Raw genomic sequence first — 19,306 nt, 5'->3', positions numbered from 1 at the left:
GCAGAGAAAATAGCTGCACTATTTAATAGCTGAGACATGTAAATACTTTGCATTACATTTTGAATCCACTACCTTAAACGAGCTCCAATTTACAGACAGAAATGTCAAAAATGTTACAACTATCCCCGGTTTCCCCTACAATTTTACCAAAATTGAAAACTTTTTTTTTCTCATTAAATCTTCTTACATGGTGAAGGTAAAATGAACCCAACCTTGCTACAGATCTACAGAATATTGTCGGGTTTTTTTTTTTATTAAAATGAATAAACGTGTTTTCAGAAACCTGCCTTTTTTCTGTGTCTTTCTATTTACTCAGTTTCTTACAATATTTACTGCCTCACCATAGAATCTAATACAGGGGTGGGCAATTCCAGCCTCTAATAATTCCTCTATTAGGACACAGTCAGGTGTTGCTATATAGTTCATCTGTTTGAACGAGGCCAAGAGTTTTATTGATTTAATAAAAATCAATAATTTAAAAAAAAAGTTTCATTCAAATGAAGAAAAATATGACATTTGTATTCAGGCTCACAATTACATGATAACAATAATATAAAAGAACAGATTATAACTGTTCAGTATTCATACTCGTCCACGGTATTATAAAACTATAGGTGCATTTATTTCACCACCTCTTGAACTTTACTTGAGTATTTCATTTATATTTTTTGTACCTTTTCTCCGCTATTTAGAAGGAATTCCTGCTTCTTGAAATTACAAAAAATAAATAAAAATATTTTCAAAATCAAATCGTTCATATATATAATGAACATTCCAAATCATAAATGAAATTTCTGCTCATAGACCTTCTGTTTTTATAAAGAATTATTTACTGGAATATCTTTAATGGAAATGTTTTTGAACATTTGTGCTTTACTAGTTATAGTTAAATTAAGGATATAAAAAAGAATGTATAAAATGGGCTTATATCGTGTGTCACATGGGTCTGATTCTATATAGCTGGCATATAGGGATTCTACTTCATTTATATATAGTAAGGGTTACGCATATTTTCTCATTTTAATTAGAAAAGTGTGTCTTTTACTGCAGTCTCTCCGACTGAGAGCAGGCTTTTATTTTGGAATCCTGGTTTTCAGGTCGCTTTCAAACCCGGAAGTAGCCTACAAGGTCAGGGTGCAAGTGTTGCTCTTGCACAGCGTCAAAGTTCCAAAACTAAGAGCTCTGTGGTTTAAAAGGACAAAACTGCATGTGAAGCTGTCTGCAAGGAAAAGGGTGTTAAAATTTGGTGAGTGTCGCTAATGTTTTGACACGAAGTGGAGCAAATGCTAAACGTTAGCTAGCAAGTCAGAGCTAGATAACAGTGAAGTGGACATGAGAGTGCTCCTACTGTAGCCCTGCGACATTAATGTGTACACAGTAATATCCACATAACCGTGTAATGTAGATAAAAAAAAATACAAATGCTAATAAACATTATAACAAATATTAGTCGCGTTGATCTGAACATAAATCGAACTGGATGTTAGCAAGTGAAATCTGTTTCACTTCAGTGTTCATAGTTCAGACACTTTTTATTTCTGTGCAGTCATGTGGATTAATAAGTAAACCCTGACTGCTTTCATTGTAATTAAGAGGGTATGTAGCAGTAAGGTGCTGCTAATCACGATTAATTGATCATGAGCACCTCTGTAAAAGCACAAGTTTAGGCACTTTTGCTGGTCTGCAACATTCAGGTGTGTCAACACAGTACCACAAACTTCCCAGCAAATTCACCAAAAGATCGATCTGTGCAATGAACTGTTAGAGAAAGATTAAACAAGTCTGGCTCGTTTGGAAGGAGTGTTTTGCAGACACAGGATGTGGTCACCTTACAGTCACCAGGTTGACTGTCTGCACCAGTTCATATTTGATTCAACTGTTCTTTAATCTGTCTGACAGCTAAAGCCTGACCCAAATTCAGTCATGCAACAGGACAGTGATGTCTAGCACAGCAGCAAATTTGTGAAAAAGAAAAGAATCAAGGTGTTACAATGGCCAGGTGAAAGACCTCAGCATGATTAAAATGCAGCAGGCTCTTAAGAAAGCTGTGCATTAATAAATACCTGCAAACCTCAAGGAACCGAAGCAATGTTATAAAGAAGAGTAGGACAAAATTCCCCCTTAGTGATGTTAGAGGCTGATAAACTCATACAGGAAATGATTGCTGCTAAAGGTGGTGCTACAAGCTGCTGAATCATGGGCTGTAATTAGTTTTTCACAGGATTGCAGAGATTCCTGTGATAATGTTCCTTTTCACATAATTTTAGCGATACAGATAATAGTTTTCTCTGTATTGATTATTAGTGTATTTACATAAAATAAGTTACTTGTAATCTATTTACATTTGTTTTTATTATTGTTATTCTTATTTTTTTAATGCTGCAGTGGTCTAATTCAAGATGATTTTCTCCTGTGGGAGGAAATAAAGCAGTCAGATCTGTAAATATTACTGCACTTAGATTATTTTTTTGTTTTGATGGTTACACAGAAAATACACTCAGTTTATCTTTACTGTATTAGTTTTGTAATAACACAGTATCATTTTAGTTCATTTTTGTTGTGGAATTTTGTTTTTTAAATGCCTAGTATGGGTTTTTTTATTTAGTTTTAATCAACCATGTTCTGGTGTTGCACAGACTGTGTGAGAGTGGGGTGTCTCACCTCTTTCTTTAACGCATACTAAGCAGCAACGCAGACGAAGGGAATGACTGATTCTAAGTTTGCAGTCTGCAGGTGTGAGCAAATAAAAGCAAGGAAACAGCGAAAGGAGTGAAACCTGCGTCATCAGCAGACTGAACATTGCTCACTGTGGTCTTTTCTTAAATTTCCTCAGGAGCTTGTATCATCTGGATGTTGAGCGTTCGAGCTCTGTTTGGGATCGGCTTCCTGGTGACCTCACGAGCCGCGACAGCCCTCGCTCAGGCAGGGACATGCCCGTTGCCCGCTGCAGCTAACAGCCACAGAAAGGACTGTTTCAGCAGCACACCAGCGTCCACCATGGCCCAGGCCATCAAATATCTCGGGTGAAGGTTTTAACCTTTTCACACATAAGAGTAAAACCAGACTTCATGAGTCTAGACTGACCTGTAAATACTTCACAGGCAGGAGGAGGCCCAGCACATCGACGAGGAGCTCTTCAGTGAGTACGGCTTCAGTGTGGATCAACTGATGGAGCTGGCTGGACTCAGCTGTGCCACAGCCGTCACACGGGTGAGCGTCACCGTGGGCTCTTATTTTTGAAATGCAAATCTAACGGGAGGAATATTAGTCACTGGACTGGCAACAAACTCTTTTATAATGTAAAATAATTATTTCAGGAACTAATGTGAGACCTCTACCTATTCCAGCTGCTCAAAAATGAGTTTGGTGTCTTTAGGGTTTGAAGAAAGAAACAAGGGTCGAAAGTGGGGTGTAGAAATATTTTCACTTTTTTCTTCTATTCTATGGTTGAGCCACTTAATCCAGTTACAAAAATAAAAGTTTAAACATTGATGTAAATAGACAGCTACCAACCAGTTACGCAAAAATCGTGTGATGAATTTCCCCCAAAACTCTGATCTAATCTTACTCGTCAGCCTTTATTTTTCTGTAGTCAGACTAAAGTAACATTACACTTGATGACGTTATAGTAATGTTGAAACATTCGTCTTTTTGCACAATCAAAGTCTGAAATATTTTCAATTGCACTTTTAAGTTTGCTGTTGTGGAATTGAGATGCACTTGATACAACTGCATTTTGCTCGAAGGTGCAGGAAGAAGCTTTACTTGGTTTGCGTAACTAACACAGAACGGGCCCTTAACCTCCTAAGACCCAAACTCTTCCATGACATGCATTTTTAATTTCTCTTTGATATTTGGGCTGATTGTGACCCAATGAATGTAAAAACAAAGAATTGCCATATTTTTTACCTGATTTTTGTTTCTGAGAAAAATTAGAGCCACATATGAGGATATTTGTCTAAAATTTCGATAGAACAGTGGCAGTATAATGTCCTCGTAAGTGGATATCAGGCCCTTGTAGAGCAAAATTTAGGATTTTGGTCTAAACAACCCAAAATGTGATGTCCACATATGTGGACGCCAGGTCCTAGGAGGTTAAATATATCAAAGTTTATTTTGCTTTCTTCTTTTCCTTCAGGCATATCCACTTACTTCTCTGGTGAAAGCCAGACCTTCTCTGCTAGTGATTTGTGGACCAGGTAACAACGGGGGCGATGGCCTGGTCTGTGCCCGGCATCTGAAACTCTTTGTGAGTGTCTCTCAATTTCACAGAAGAGGAAAGTAAACCATTTATTTTCACATCCTCGTTCAGCCTTAAAATCCTAAATTCCTTTTTCCTCGTTAGTACTTTGTGTGTCTGATTTCAGGGTTACGAGCCGACCATCCTGTACCCAAAGAGGCCAAACAAGCCGCTGTTCCAAGGCCTAACCACACAGTGCCAGAAAATGGAGATCCCCTTCCTGACTGAGATGCCTGAGGTTTGGTGTTAATAAAATATGTAGCTGCAGCTTTATCCAATGTAAACACACAGACACACTGCTTATTGTTTTCTGACTGTGCATTTTGTATGAAGCTGTACAAATGCTCTGTTACACATGAACAGAGCTAATGTAATTAGGCTCCAGTTTAAATTAGCTGTCTAAATGATACTGAGGGGATAATAGCTCTGTTTTTATTACAGCAAACTAGATAGTGAATAATTTCATTGGTAGCTAAGAGGAGCTTTAGTTGATGGATTTACTCACTGAAATAAATGTGCTTTCAAGCTATTGATTAATTCCTTTGAAACTAACTTATCTGGGTAAAACTGTCTCCTCAGGCCAAAGCGATTGATGAAGCTTACAACCTGGTGATAGACGCCATCTTTGGCTTCAGCTTCAAGGGAGCTGTGCGAGAGCCCTTTGGCTCCATCTTGGACACACTGAAAAAGTCCACAGTGCCCACAGCCAGCATCGACATCCCCTCAGGTCAGTCCTCACCAGTCCTTGGGTGACATTACTTTGTGAAGTAACTGGTTACAATACAAAATTACTGCCATTAAAAAGTAATCAATAAGGCATGCACCAGTATAGTGGGGCAGGGGTTAGCACATCACCATGAAGATGTGAATGTGAAGTGCTGTTTTTCTTTGTTAGCCATGCTGACAGACTGCTAACCCTTCAACGATATAACCCGCCTCCCAGCTCATGGCAGCTGGGGAAAGCTCCATGTCGCCACAACCTTGAATTGAAATGTCTCTTATAAAAATGGATGTATTAACTTTTGCTAGCATTACCTCTTAAACTAAACCCAATGTATAGCCAGCTTTTAGCTGAAAAACATGTGGTTTTGCAGTCCTCCTCGCTGCAGTACGGCTTGCCAGCAATGTTGTGGAGTTCTGCTTATTGTCAGTGAGGATTTATTAAACTGCAGTGCATCTGTCAACAGTCTGGAATGATTATAATCAATAACTGCATGAAGCCTGCTGCATGTCCGCGCTCCCAAACAGAGGATATTGATTTGGGTCTAACAACTGTCGCTAACAGACATACTGCAGATTATCTCAGGAAACAGAAATTTCAGCTGGTTAGTGACAGCCTTTTTTTGTTTGTTTTCATGTTAAAGGTTGGGATGTGGAGCAGGGTAGCACAGATGGACTCCAGCCTGACATGCTCATCTCTCTCACTGCACCAAAGAAATCCGCCTCCCTGTTTAAAGGACGATATCACTTCTTGGGAGGCAGATTTGTGCCACCTGGCTTGGAGAAGAAATATCAACTCAACCTGCCCCAGTACCCCGGCACAGACTGTGTTTTGCAACTCTAAGAGATGTGGGCCATCACTGAAGGGAAATAAGCTGTCACTGGCGTTATAAAGCAATCAGCTTAGCTCAGCATAAAGGCTGTAAACTGGGTGAAACAGCCAGCAGCGTGACATCCGTTCACTCATTAACACGTCTTGTTTGTTGATTTTAAGAGAGCTTATGTGACATAATCGTATGCTGTCATCACACCTGCAGCACAATGGCAGCATCAGCTAAAGTAAATATGAAAATAAAAAAATTCTTTCTCTGACAAACTGACAAACTTTTTAAAGTTCATATATTCTGCTTTTCCCAAATTTTTTTTTTTACATATACGTACACGTATATACGTGATGGGAGAAGGGAGCGGGAGATCGACAGACTGATTGGTGCAGCGGCTGCAGTGATGCGGACGCTGTACCGGTCTGTTGTGGTGAAGACAGAGCTGAGTGTAAAAGCGAAGCTTTCAATCTACCGGTCGATCTACGTCCCTACCCTCATCTATGGTCACGAGCTGTGGGTAGTGACCGAAAGAACGAGATTGCGAATACAAGCGGTGGAAATGAGCTTCCTCCAAAGGGTGGCTGGCCTCTCCCTTAGAGATGGGGTGAGAAGTTCGGCCATCCGGGAGGGGCTCAGAGTAGAGCCGCTGCTCCTCCACATCGAAAGGAGCCAGCTGAGGTGGTTCGGGCATCTGACAAGGATGCTCACTGGGCGCCTCCTGGGTAAGGTTTTCTGGGCATGTTTCACCAGGAGGAGGCCCGGGGCAGACCCAGGACACGCTGGAGAGATTATATCTTGGCCGGCCTGGAACGCCTTGGTGTTCCCCTGGATAAGCTGGAGGAGGTGGCTGGGGAGAGGGAGGTCTGGGCTTCTCTGCTTGGGCTGCTGCCCTCGCAACCCAGCCCCGGATAAGCGGAAGAAAATGGATGGCTGGATGCATATACGTACACTCACCAGTCATTTCATTAGGTACAGCATGCTAATAATGGGTTAGGCCCTCTTTACCTTCAGAACTGCTTCAATTCTCTGTGGCATAGACTCAAAAAGGTGCTGGAAACATCCCTCAGAGATTTTGGTGCATTGACATGAAACAATCTGCCGTACTGCTCCTAGATCTGGTGACTGGAGGTAATTTGAGTGGACTGAATTCAGTATCATCTAAGAAACAAGCTGGAGATTATTTAAACTGTGTGACGTGGAGTATCATCCCCCTGGAAGCAGACATCAGAAGATGGACACACTGTGGTCATAAAGGGATAGCCATGGTCAGCAGCAATTAAGCAATGCTCAGTTGGTATTAAGGAGGCCAAAGCGTACCGAGAAAATATCCCCTGCACCGTTACACCATCACCAGCAGCTTAACCACTCACGAGGCAGGATGGGTCCATACTTTCATGTTTATGCCAAATTCTGACCCTGTCATCCAAATGTTGCAGCAGAAACTGAGACGCATCAGATCAGACCATGTTTTTCTAATTGTAGCCTCGGTTTCCTGTTCTTAGGTTTTTTGATTTGATTTGATTTGATTGATTAGCATTCAAATTCAAATCTCAGTGAAAACAGTGAAAAAACAAACAAACAGTGAAAACAGAACAAAAATCTACCATAAAGAAAGAAAGCATGAGACAAGGCTAATCAAAAGGTATTGGCAGAAGCATTTGCTTATTACTCCAACCCTTTTCACAAAATATCTTTTTGTATGCAGCTCCTGTACACAGGGCTTGAAGAAAATAATAAAACAAAGCAAAAACCAAACAAACAAACAAACAAAAACAAAGAAAAAAAAACTTTCCACCTTAGATAAGTAACTACATCAAAGCAAAAGAATCAAGAGGTTGTTTTTTTTTTTTCTCCTTTTTGCTCTTTTCATTCTTGATATATATATTTTTCTAATACTCTATTTTTAAACATGTTTTTAAACAAGGAAAATGAACTACACCTTTTTAAATCACTGTCATAACTATTCCACAGGTTAACTCCTCTAACAGAAACACATCTCTGCTTTATATTTGTCCTCATCTTGTTTTTCTTAAAGGTGAGTGTCATATAGTGTGGTGTGCTGCTACTGGAATCAACAAGGCGTTTTCAGCCAGAGAACTGCTGCTCACTGGGTATTTTCTCTTATTTGGACAATTTTCAGACTGCAAATCCAAGAGATGTTTGTGTGGGGGAAAATTCCAGTATATCAGCAGTTTATGAACTACTTACACTGCTCCCCCTGGCACCAGTAACTTTCAAAATAAATCACTGGTTTCTAAATATGGTTACAAAAGTGGACGCTCATATTAGACAGGTCCAGTAGAAGAATAAAAAAAAAAAAAAGTTGTTTTGAACATTAAAAATGGAGCTGGAGCTGAGCAGACCTCACTTGAAATCTTCATCATAATCATCAATCATAATATCCAAGCACGACAATTTTCAACCACGTTTTCTCCATTTTTATTAATACATCTTTATTATTGACTGAATCTATAACTAGCAGTTAATTTAGAAATACAGTCTATTGTAGCCCATCACATTCTATTTTAGAAATCACTTACACATATGGTGTTTTTTATACATTATGTGGTGATGATTTAGTAAAAAGCTTTCTTGGACAATTAGCCTCATGGACTCTCCACAACACTCATATTAAATGCATGACTACATATACTTAAAGACAAATACTGAACGTACAGTATATGCTTCAGACAATGTGGTTCATTAATGCATAATGGTTTCTCATATAAGTGCAGAACATGCTTTTTGTGCACAGGGTACTATATACAGTGCTGGTACCATGCTCTCCTAGTGTGTTGTCCTTTGTTCGGTTTGTTAAGAAGGTAAAATAGAGGTTTGAGACGAAGAGTTTTTCCGTCAGGTTGTCATCGTGCAGGTCGTTAAGTGGAAGGATGTTTTCAGTCCATGAAGAAAGCCTGAAGACAAAGACGGCTCACGTAAATGGAAGTGCTGGCGCAGAATCAAAGCGACTGAGCTTGTAGAAAATCCAGTTTATCTCTAACTAATCCAACCTCTACAGCCACATTTAAATAATTAAAATGATCTCACAGCTGTTTTCCATTAGTTTCAGCTTTGCACACCTAATCAGTGACAACATATCTGTGTTAGATGGTGCCATAAATAATGCTTTTACACTTTATTAGAGAAAACAAATCAGTTTTATATTTAGTAATGAGGTTTGGAGTACATGGTGGTGTAGCCTTTTGGACTCCAATAATACTTAATTCCTAATATTTCACAAAGGTTTATTATCGTGTCCTTAGGGGTAGATCATCTGCATCCATCTCCTCCTCTGTCACAACAACCCTCTGCATGTCCTCCTTCACTACATCATGAATCTTCTCTGCAGTCTTCCTCTTTTCTTCCTGACTTGCATCTTCAACATCCTTTGTCAGATATATCCACCTTCCCTCCTCTGCATATGTCAGCCTTTCCTTTCTAACTTTGGCTCCAAACTGCCCTACCTGAGCTGTCCCTCTGATGCAGTGGTCTCTAATCCTGTCTATTCTGGTCACTACCAGTGAAAATGTTAGCATCTTCTTTTTGTTAGTACCACCATCTCCAAAACATGCATCACAGCAGGTCTCACTACCATCTTGTACATTTTCTCTTTCACTCTTGCTTCTATCCTTCTGCCAGAAATCACCCCTAACACTTGCCTCCACCCACTCCATCCTGCCTACACTCGCTTCTTCATCTCTCTTGTACATTGTCTTTTGCTTTGGATGGTTGAGCCCAGGTATTTAAATTCATCTACTTTCACTACCTTTGCCCCTTGCATGTTCACCTCTCCAACTGTGTCCCCCCCCTTGCACACACATGTATTGTGTGGGTGTTAGTCTGACGTCTAAAACCCACACATTTTCATCTAACTGAAGGTACAGTATTTGTATCACACAATTAGCAAAGCTGGTCCCACTTTAACACTTTAGCTGTGAAAAAATATAGTTGAGCAGAAATTCAAGGGATCCACCTTTCTAACCTGTCATTAATTTCCCTCAAAAATATACTTTAGTGCAAGAACTCAGTATTTAAATCTACAAAGTTTATTTTGCACTTTCTAGTAAATGTTAAGTTAGCAGCCTAATAGCCTAGCTTAGCTTCATGGACATCCATAGAACAATTTTGCTATATCCATAGAAAAGTGCAAAAATGACCCTTAATGACCTTTACATAATGTTTTCAATAAAAGTACACAGTCTAGAAATAACAAAACTTTCACCATAATAATACAATCAGAAAATTGCTAGACTAGATAATAAGTAAAGAGCAATTTTTTCTTTTATATTTTATACTTGACGTCGTTATTGTTGCTACAGGGACACAGTTTACATAGATCAAACATGATGTTTGAAACAAAGCCGTGGTTAGGAGTGGTCAGCTGACAGGGTTTAATGACATTTATGTAGTGTTTCTAATCATTCTAAAATACATTGTAACAGTAGGTATCTTTTATGGAAAGATGACATCCATTTTCATTAAATGATCACAACGTACCTGTGCTATTCTCCGACTTGTACCCCTGCACAGTTATCTTTACTTTCCGAGGCTATCGCTAAATATTCAGCATTTCTGGAAAGGAAAAAAAGAAAATCATTTTCAGTAATCATCTGCAATGTTTTCTTTTATCACAATGACATGGGTTAAAAAATGCAAAAATAAAAAGATACAGGTTTGATTTTCTTTTCGACTTACAGGAGGAAGGTTTTGGTTTTGACTAGGGAGGAGGATGGCAGGATGAAAACACGACAAGGCGACAAGAGGGAACGGGACAAAGACACACAAGTGAACGCACACAAACACGATGGAGACAGCGACAGTCTTATAGTAAAGGAAACAATGATATAGCAGGCAAAGGCAAAAGTTAAAATTATAGGTGTGATTATAGCAGGACAATAAACAATGACATGACTCATGGGGAAATACACACTTTTCACAACTTCCGACTCACACCAAATTTGTTTTTGAGGAAAGTACCATTCACGTCAAACACTGTAAGCCAAAATAACACCTAATAAACAAGTATCAATGAGAAGGAAACCGCAACTGCTTTCACATATCTCTTATCATTTCTGCATATAAATTTGTCTCTTTGGCAGTCTGCCAAACCATATCCCTCTTCTGTGATTCTTCTCCTTTTGCACACCGAGGAAAGTTAACTTCTTAACATGCAACAGGTCATGAGTTAAAATGAGCATTTAGGGTTGAGTTTGGGTTGGGTTAACATCCACCTTTTTATGATGTCATTTTCTCCTGTTTGGATTCAGGAGACAAATACCCTCTCAACTCCAAAGAATGCTCTCATTTATTTTATAAAGCTTATAGTTAGGGCTGGATCAGGTGACTGAATGATCCCTTAGGTATGCTGCTTCAGGCTGCTGGGACACTTCCCATGAGGCACTGAGCAGTTCTTCCCACTCTCCTGGATGTGCTTATATGCAACTACTGCAACCTTTGTCTACTTCCTCCCATACTTTGTGTCTGCTCGTGGTCTCTCTCTGCTTTCCTTTCCTTTCTTCCTTTTACCCTCATCTCTCAACCATTCAGGCCAGGTTGCTGCCCTCCCACAGCTTGGTTCTGCCGGAAGGTTCTTCTTGTTAAAAGGTAGTTCTTACTCACAGTGGATCCTCTGATTTTTTGTGGGTTCTCTCTATAACGATGTGCAGTCTTTACCTTGCAATAAAATAACATAATCTGTGGATTTTGTTGGGTTTTTCCTTCGGTAAGGATTTCTTAGTTTATCGTTGAGGTTTTTTGTAATTATAGCAAAAATGTAACGGATGTGTTGATTACTTCTAGGTTCTATTTCATCTCAAGATTCTCATTTAGTGTTTTAGTTCTTCTTACTTTTGAAATCAGTTTTTCTTCAACGTTTAGAATACCCCTATACTTGATTTGATTTGGTTTGGTCTGGTCTCTCTGATGTCTTCTTGAATTTTGTTGTCAAGTGTTTCTCTTTTCCTTGGTTTCCCCATTTGGGTACTTCCTGTTTTATTTTGTTGCTTTTCGGTCTCTTGTACATTATCATTAATATTATTTCCTTTCTTATTGTCTTAATTAGTTTCAGCTGTGCCCTGTTAATCTAGTGTTTCCACTTTTCCTGATTGCTTCCTGTGCCCATTTAATGCCTCAGTTTCTATCAGTTTTTTGTTCAGTTACACTCTAACCCTGCTGCCCTCTTTAGCTTTATGTCATGTTTCTGTTTCTTTAATTTTCCACATTGTCTCAATAATGTTTTAGGTTTTTTTCTGTTTAATTAGTCCATCTCTAAAAGCTGTATTTGGTTCGGCCTGAAATCTGTGACATTTAAAGCACCTTGAGGTGACTGTTAGTGTGAACTACAATTATTTTAATTTAATTTTTGCCTAATTGGAACACCTAAAATGTTTTTACCCAACCTGCAGACACAAAATTCTGGAATCCCTAGCTTACACTCACACAGTGTTTACTTCCTTCAGCTGGAGACCTAAAATTTTCTTTCATTTGCACCTCTGAGTGAGTTTATAATGCTGGTGTGACCGGGCCTTAACCCAAATTTGTCTTTCATCAATATCTACAAATATGCATGCCAATAAGTGCCAGAAAATAAGGAGTCTCAGATATGTTTGTTTCCTTTTCAACTGTAAAATGACTTAATTACACATCTTGGTCCACAATAGCAACGCGTGACTCATTTTATTTTGAGCTACAAACTAATATTGGCCAACATATCTGCATCTAGTTCATAACTGCACTCAGAAACACTTTTATAAGCCTTTAACATATAAGCACATCTTGTATATCTTTTCAAGCTGAATCTTGAAATGAAAAGGCTCAACTGTATATACAAGATTCTGACATGCATTAAGTCAGCATGCATTTAGGTGTAAGAGAAAAATACTTACGCCGCTTCTCGTAATGCTTCTTCTCCAGCTGCTGCTATCTTTCTGTAACAGTATATCATCTCTATGAGGAGCCAGAGCTGCAGGCCGATGATGGACACGTACATCATGACCTCTGACACGATGGAAGCTGTACCTCTGGTGGCTGCATACAGGAAACCAGGAAAGACGAGACAAACAAACAAAACAAAGGTGACCTGACGGGGTCGAGAAAAAGCTGAAACCACCTAAAACCTAAAGAGGAAACATCTGTTCTATCTAAAATCTTTTGTTTTCAACCACAAGAGCCACACGCATCGAAATAAAGAATTCTGTGCTTGAATAGTCTTAGTTTTTCTTGCAGAAGAATCACTTTTGTGACATTGTGCAGTCTGCCTGTGAGACACTACTGAGTTTAATCAAAATATATAATATATAATAAAATGACTTTAACAGTCTCTCATGTTCTTGCAGAGGAATTTTGGACCACTTCACAACATTGCTTCGGTTCATTACAATTTGCAGGCATTCGTTTATGCAAAGCTCTCTTAAGAGTCTAAATATTTGCAAAATATCTATTAATTAATCATAATTTGTTCCAAAGTTACAGTTAAGAGACAGTTTTCCAGACGTATTTAAAGCCTAGTCCTAGATTCAAAGGGAAATTAAATTAAGATCGCCGCAAAGTCTAAGACTAGACTTGATCCGTGTCTGGGAGACTGAACCAAAGAGCGCACAGTTATATATGCTTACTGTTATGCTGCCTGATAGTAATGCATTTATCAGGAAACATTAAATAATTCAGCTAAGCTGCTGAACTGGCAGCGTGTCAGTATCCACGATTAGACATGTTTCTTCCATCTATTGAAAACTGTAGAGAGTAAATATCAGCCACTGATGAAATAGAAGTGAAACAAAATGAATGTTGCTTCCATTTTAATCATAACAGAGACTAGGAGGCTGCTTTATTGACAGTGCCAGAATCTTCAACCTCTGAAAATGGAGGCAGGCTGCATTCTCATAATATTAAAGCTCCGTTGTTGTTCAGGGACCTCCAGGTTAATAGGAATGCACACTGCACTCACAGTGAGATTTAAAAGAGTGACGGTCTGTATTGTGTGAGTGTGAATCAGTTTGTGAAATGCTTCTGCAATGACAGAGTCTGCTTAAGTCTAATTAAGGCCTGAAAATGCTCAGCCATCTCCACCATTGATCACCACATTTACACGTAAGATAAATTCATTCAAAAAAATTCAAAAAATCTAAATCTGACTGCTCAAACCACACTTTTCAACCTTATTTCAATATGCATAATATATTTTAACATTTAGCAATAAATTAGCTTTTTCTTGTTAACTGTCTTCAGATGTCTTTAAGTCTACTTGCTCAGATACTAATGACCTGTATAAAGTCGTACCTTTCCCCACCACACTGAGGTGCACCACTTTGCTGACAACGTCGTTGTACTCGTAGTTTTCGTAGGAGAGGATGCGGTTGAAAAAGCACCGGTAAGTGCCCGAGTCATTGAAGGTGACATTTAACAGGTATATGGACGCATCTTGAATGTCTCTGCTCCTTTTGCTTCCGTTCCAGTCGACACGAGCCTCAAACTGGTCACTCTCAATGGTGGGGCCATCCTCATTGTAGGTGTACATCTGGACGACACAGAGATCATTTAAGGTTGTGTTCATTACCAGTTACATATTCTTATGCAACACCTTTGCATGAGTGACGGTTAAAATTAATCTTTCATTATTTATGTTATTCTGGGCCTTGGTGTAGCCGCTCAGTTTGTTTCCCCCCTTAAAGAGAACTTATTTCTGATTGGCTGTCCCCCCCTAAACAGAAGATCGGAACAGTTGTGGGTGGAGCTTCTGTTCTCACAGCTAATACCAGGTGTCTGAGATGACTCTATTGGGATATACACACTCCATGACATCACACAGAGCCAAGGGTAGAAGAAACTGTCAGAAACAGAGCATTTGGCTCACAGGTGTTACTTTTAAAAACGCTGAAACTTTGGCGGTGTCTAATATGAACATCCACCAATGAGCTATTATGTTATTTAGGCTACGATGTATTATTATTATTATTATTATTTTGGAAATGTGTTTCATATCTCTTGAAAATCAAGGATTTAGTGTAAAAACTGTCAGTAACTCGTAAACATTTATTGCTAAATGTTTGTTAAACCCTTGAATTAGAGCAGAAAGTCTACACTTCAGCTGTACCCTGATTGTTTGATTTCAAATTGGAAGCAACAATGAAAAAAATATGTCCAGGTTCATGAGTAAAAAACATACTCCATTTTTTAGATTTTCAGTTAATTGGTTAAGTAAACACACTTGACAGCTCCAAATGGATATCATGTGAGAGGAAAATACCTCGTTACATATTGTAGATGGATGTGTTGCCTCCGATTTAAATTTGTCTACACCCCCAGTCACCCCATATGAAACACACTTTCCCCTGAAACTGTTCAGGCATATTTTTGTAAATTATAAAACGACCGTTCAGACACTACTATACTGAAATACATCCACGGCTACATTAACACAGCATGCACTGCGGCATCAAACAGAGAATCCAGCACAAGGTCAGCAGAGCTCTCTCTGACACTTTGATGACTTCAGTGGAGTAAAATGTTCCAATTGATTCCCATCTGAAGCTCATGACGGTCTCATCACTGGGTGCTATTATGTGACTGAGGACCGTACTGTAGGTGTCTATGTGCGAGTAAGTGAGAGCGACAGGAAGGAGGAGAGCTTTGGTGTGCACTATATATAAGTGCATATATAAATAGCTCAAGTCCTGAGAGAAGTAGCCCACAAGTTTGATTTTATGGATGCTTGCATGACTAAGACTTCCTGCTCCAAACCTCCCATATAGTCAGCAGTGCTGCTTGTTGTGTACAAAGCAGAATTTAAGGTCCAGCAGAGGTAGCGGCTTCGCTGTGTGTCATTGACATAAATGTATTTTTCAAGGGATTTTGCAGAAATTGCAACAAGCATAAATAGCACCATAGTTCTGTAAAGATATTATTAAATTGGCCAAAAAGGATTGGGTTGATTAGAATTTAGGTATTATTTTATAGATAACCTCTTCATAAATCCAGTTAATTTACCAACACGAGGAGCTATTACACATACATACATCAGAAACATCAGAAATCTTTTTGGTGCAACACCGGCCCACTTCTTGACGTGTATGTCATCCAGTTCAGCGATGCACAGTGAGGATCTTGGAAGACTAAAATTTGTTTTAATCTCCATCATCAAAACTGCAATTAGGAAATGAGAGCTCTTTTCCTGAAGGATATTGCTTCTCCTTCAAATGTACTGAAATCGTTTTGTGTGATAGTAACTGGAAGAAGCTCTGGCTTTTGCAGTTATTTTCTTCTACTTTATTAACAAGGTGAAAGAAGCATCCTTTAAAGTGCTCCACTGGTTTTATCCTACCGAAAGTGTCCTTAAAAAGACTCAAACCTGACATTATGTAATCTTACATGAGTTTGTCTTTCAGTTATTTTAGCTTTACCTCTACTCCTGCCTACTGAAACAGCATGTTTACGTTTATGTAAGTGATTCCCGATTGGTTTGGAAAGATATTTTATTTGGACTCCATCAAGACAATAACGCAAACTCTTGTGAATTTCAGATTAATCTGATTTTTTTTAATTCTGTGCCAAATTTCAGATTCACAAATGTAAGTTTCTAAACTGAAAACGAATGCAGTTCCACAATCATATTCCTACTGTCGTCTCCCCTGAAAATATATTGAACAGTGTTTATTTTATATAAATAAAGCAGCAAGTTACTTCTATACTTTGTTCCTTCTTCTAATAAATGTTTTTTTTTTTTAAAGATGGGGGGAAACCCAGATCTGCAGGGCCATAAATCCCACTTCATGGAAACACTCACCAGAAAAAAGTCAGCCTCCCCTTTTGGCCTGAAGTACCATTCGACGCTGGCTTCACCTCTCACCTCACTCCTTCTTTTGCAGGAGATGCAGCCCAGTTTAAAACCCTTGCCTGCTACAGCTTCAGTGTCCGAGTCCACCTCTGCACAGGCCCCGTGACACTGGTACACTGTTTACAAGAAAAGAAGAGATGTCATCAGCCTGGGTTAACAAGGTGTCATAGCAAAACACTGCCAGGAATCCCGCCCACTCACCAAACAGCGTGCAGAGGAAGGAAAATAGCAGAAAACGTAGTAGTGCCATAACTCCAGATGTTTTATCGAAGGAGGGGCCTCAAAAAGTACAACCCTAAAATGGTTCTTGAAGCTTTCACGGAGCCTAGTGACACTCACGCACTGAGCACCTCCGAGTTTGCAATAGCAGGATGGATATTTGCAAATGTTTTCTTGTAGATTTCAGGAAGCTTATCTGTATTGTTTTTTTTTTTTAAGTGCAGGCTGATGTCATGTGTTGGTGACAACTAGCAGCTAAACATGCATTGTAAAGTGCAAACCGTATACGCGTAAATGTAATGTCCCGTGGAACCACTCAGGTCTTTGGCTCAAGCCGGCAACAGTTTCCAGAATTCTGGTTGCAGAATTTATTGCCACAAATTATTGCTCCTTTTGAGACAGTTCCCCCAATTTACACACCCACTGGCCTCCCGCATCCACGCGGTGACCTTTTCTGCTATCAATAATCAAATAGCTTATGAAACGATCCAGATATCTGTTAACTCACAGTGCTCCCCAGATCCGCACCCTGAGGTTATGATTTTTTTTTTCCTGAGGTCCTTTTAATATGAGATGCAGAGAGCAATCAGTAGACCTCCCTGGGGCATGCTCCGCTCTAAATGTTGGAAAATTACAGAGAGTATAGACGCTTACGAGGTTAAAATGAATGTGTTCAAGAGTGCAACATGCCAGCTACTGAATAAACGTCAACAATACATTTACATGCCAGTGCATTTATAATCAATTTGCATGCTCTACGGCAGGAAACAAATGGCTACCTTTTACAGGGTACACGCTACCAGTATTTAATAGAGACCAGTCTAATGGTCTAATGGTAATTATCCTTAATCGGATCAATGAAATCAGAGCCACTGTCCTGATCAGGCCTCCTCTCCTCGAGCAGAGTCGTCTCTCCTGGAAAAAATATAGAAAAATACTGTCCTCTCCTGCGATGGCAGCTATATATTTTTTTTGTATAATTTCAGCTATCTAATGACCCCGTGATCGGAGAAAAGATGTTTCGTTCGCGTTGGCATTGCAGGTCAAACTGCGTGAGCGCACACGCAGGCATATAACCCAGACACGCAATTAAAAAAACACACACACACAACCCTCAAATAAATCCGTCCAGTGCTCAGTTAACGTTGTTTTTTCCTGCGCCACAGCGGCACCTCTGTTGAGAGGCTGTTGCTGCAGATGCACTGCGGTAAAAACAGCCAAGCGTGTGTGAGACAGGGCAGGTGCTGCATGTGACAGCTGTTTGAGCCTCTTCTGTACGGTTTTTTAAACTGATGCTCATTTAACCCTGCCTCAAACCTGCTGCAGGGATCCCGGTGTGCGTTGGAAGCAAATTAAATGGAAAATGATAAATAAGAAAACGAGAACAGGGCGAGATGGCCCTTTAATTTAACTCCATGTTGATTCATACAGGGCATCAGAGAGCTTCCACTTTCTGGACTTCTTGTTTTATAGGGGGCGCTAATGGGAGGTGACTCAAAAAATCCAGTTAAAATTACAGTAGGCTACAGTGAAGGAATTTTTCGTGAAATTATTTTAATGTATTTCCCAGTGTTTATTACACATTGAGTTTTACCATTAGATATTTGTGGAAACTTAAAAAAATTATAATAATTTTGATGTTTGATGTCTGTGGTCCCCACATGCTTCAAAAGATCCACCATCATCCCTGTGCCCAAGAACAGCAAACCCTCATCCCTGAACGATTACCGGCCAGTTGCACTGACCTCGGTAGTAATGAAGGTGTTTGAGAGGCTGCTGAAGAACATCATCTCCTCCTCCATCCCAGACACCACAGATCCGCTGCAGTTTGCCTACAGATCCAACAGATCCACAGAGGATGCCATCGCCCACGTCCTACACACCACTCTCAGCCACGTGGACAAGAAACAGGGTAACTATGTGCGAATGCTGTTTGTTGATTACAGTTCAGCGTTTAACGCAATAGTGCCCTGCAGACTGTTCACAAAGCTCAGGGATCTGGGACTTAACAGCCGTCTGTGTGCATGGGTGTTTGACTTCCTCACTGGCAGAACTCAGGTGGTGAGGGTGGGCAGGTGCTTCTCCAACAGCATCACCATCAACACAGGAGCACCTCAGGGATGTGTCCTCTCGCCACTGCTCTACTCCCTCTACACTTCAGACTGTGTGGCCACCCATGGCTCCAACACCATTGTGAAGTTTGCTGACGACACAGTGGTGTTGGGTGCCATCTCCAACAACGATGAGGCGGCCTACATGGATGAAGTGAAGAATCTGGCATCGTGGTGCCAGGACAACCACCTCCAGCTGAACGTCGGCAAGACCAAGGAGCTGGTGGTGGACTTCAGAAGGGGTCAGCACAGAGACTACAAGCCCATTATCATCAATGGAGCTCCAGTGGAGAGGGTGCAGTCCTTCAAGTATCTTGGTGTCCACATCTCCTCAGACCTGACATGGGCTGCCCACATTCAG

At 39.9% G+C, this 19,306-nt stretch overlaps 2 protein-coding genes across 2 annotated transcripts; one reads left to right on the top strand and one right to left on the bottom strand.

The window, feature by feature from the left end:
- The first annotated feature begins 1,091 nt into the window (after window positions 1–1,091).
- On the top strand, window positions 1,092–6,077 carry naxe (NAD(P)HX epimerase). The gene is made up of 7 exons (XM_086279284.1): window positions 1,092–1,246; window positions 2,834–3,023; window positions 3,102–3,210; window positions 4,139–4,249; window positions 4,368–4,478; window positions 4,820–4,967; window positions 5,605–6,077. The coding sequence occupies exons 2-7, from the start codon at window positions 2,851–2,853 to the stop codon at window positions 5,802–5,804; spliced, it is 852 nt and encodes a 283-aa protein (XP_086135410.1). The 5' UTR covers window positions 1,092–1,246; window positions 2,834–2,850; the 3' UTR covers window positions 5,805–6,077.
- A 2,130-nt stretch (window positions 6,078–8,207) lies between these two features.
- LOC147303514 (sodium channel regulatory subunit beta-1-like) lies at window positions 8,208–18,014 on the bottom strand. The gene is made up of 6 exons (XM_086279285.1): window positions 16,817–18,014; window positions 16,565–16,731; window positions 14,062–14,299; window positions 12,669–12,810; window positions 10,282–10,356; window positions 8,208–8,699 (listed from the first exon to the last, which is right to left on the bottom strand). Exons 1-5 carry the CDS (start codon window positions 16,863–16,865, stop codon window positions 10,287–10,289), a joined length of 666 nt encoding a protein of 221 aa, XP_086135411.1. The 5' UTR covers window positions 16,866–18,014; the 3' UTR covers window positions 8,208–8,699; window positions 10,282–10,286.
- Between the last annotated feature and the right edge of the window lie 1,292 nt (window positions 18,015–19,306).

This window comes from Aulonocara sp. 'chitande type north' Nkhata Bay, linkage group LG22 (genome assembly GCF_057382095.1).
Source record: "Aulonocara sp. 'chitande type north' Nkhata Bay isolate Kocher_YH1m ecotype deep benthic linkage group LG22, A_spYH_male_GT1.1, whole genome shotgun sequence".
NCBI classification, from domain to species: Eukaryota; Metazoa; Chordata; class Actinopteri; order Cichliformes; family Cichlidae; genus Aulonocara; species Aulonocara sp. 'chitande type north' Nkhata Bay.
Note: the sequence above shows the minus strand (reverse complement) of the source record. Positions and strands in the feature narration are given on the sequence as shown.

Coding starts and splice junctions, on each gene's coding strand:
- naxe (XM_086279284.1), top strand. CDS start 2,851: ATGTTGAGCGTTCGAGCTCTGTTTGGGATCGGCTTCCTGGTGACCTCA. Junction 4,479..4,819: donor TCCTGACTGAGATGCCTGAG/GTTTGGTGTTAA, acceptor CTGTCTCCTCAG/GCCAAAGCGATTGATGAAGC. Junction 4,968..5,604: donor CAGCATCGACATCCCCTCAG/GTCAGTCCTCAC, acceptor TTCATGTTAAAG/GTTGGGATGTGGAGCAGGGT.
- LOC147303514 (XM_086279285.1), bottom strand. CDS start 16,865: ATGGCACTACTACGTTTTCTGCTATTTTCCTTCCTCTGCACGCTGTTT. Junction 12,811..14,061: donor CCTCAGTGTGGTGGGGAAAG/GTACGACTTTAT, acceptor TCCTGTATGCAG/CCACCAGAGGTACAGCTTCC. Junction 10,357..12,668: donor GAAGCATTACGAGAAGCGGC/GTAAGTATTTTT, acceptor TTTCCTTTCCAG/AAATGCTGAATATTTAGCGA.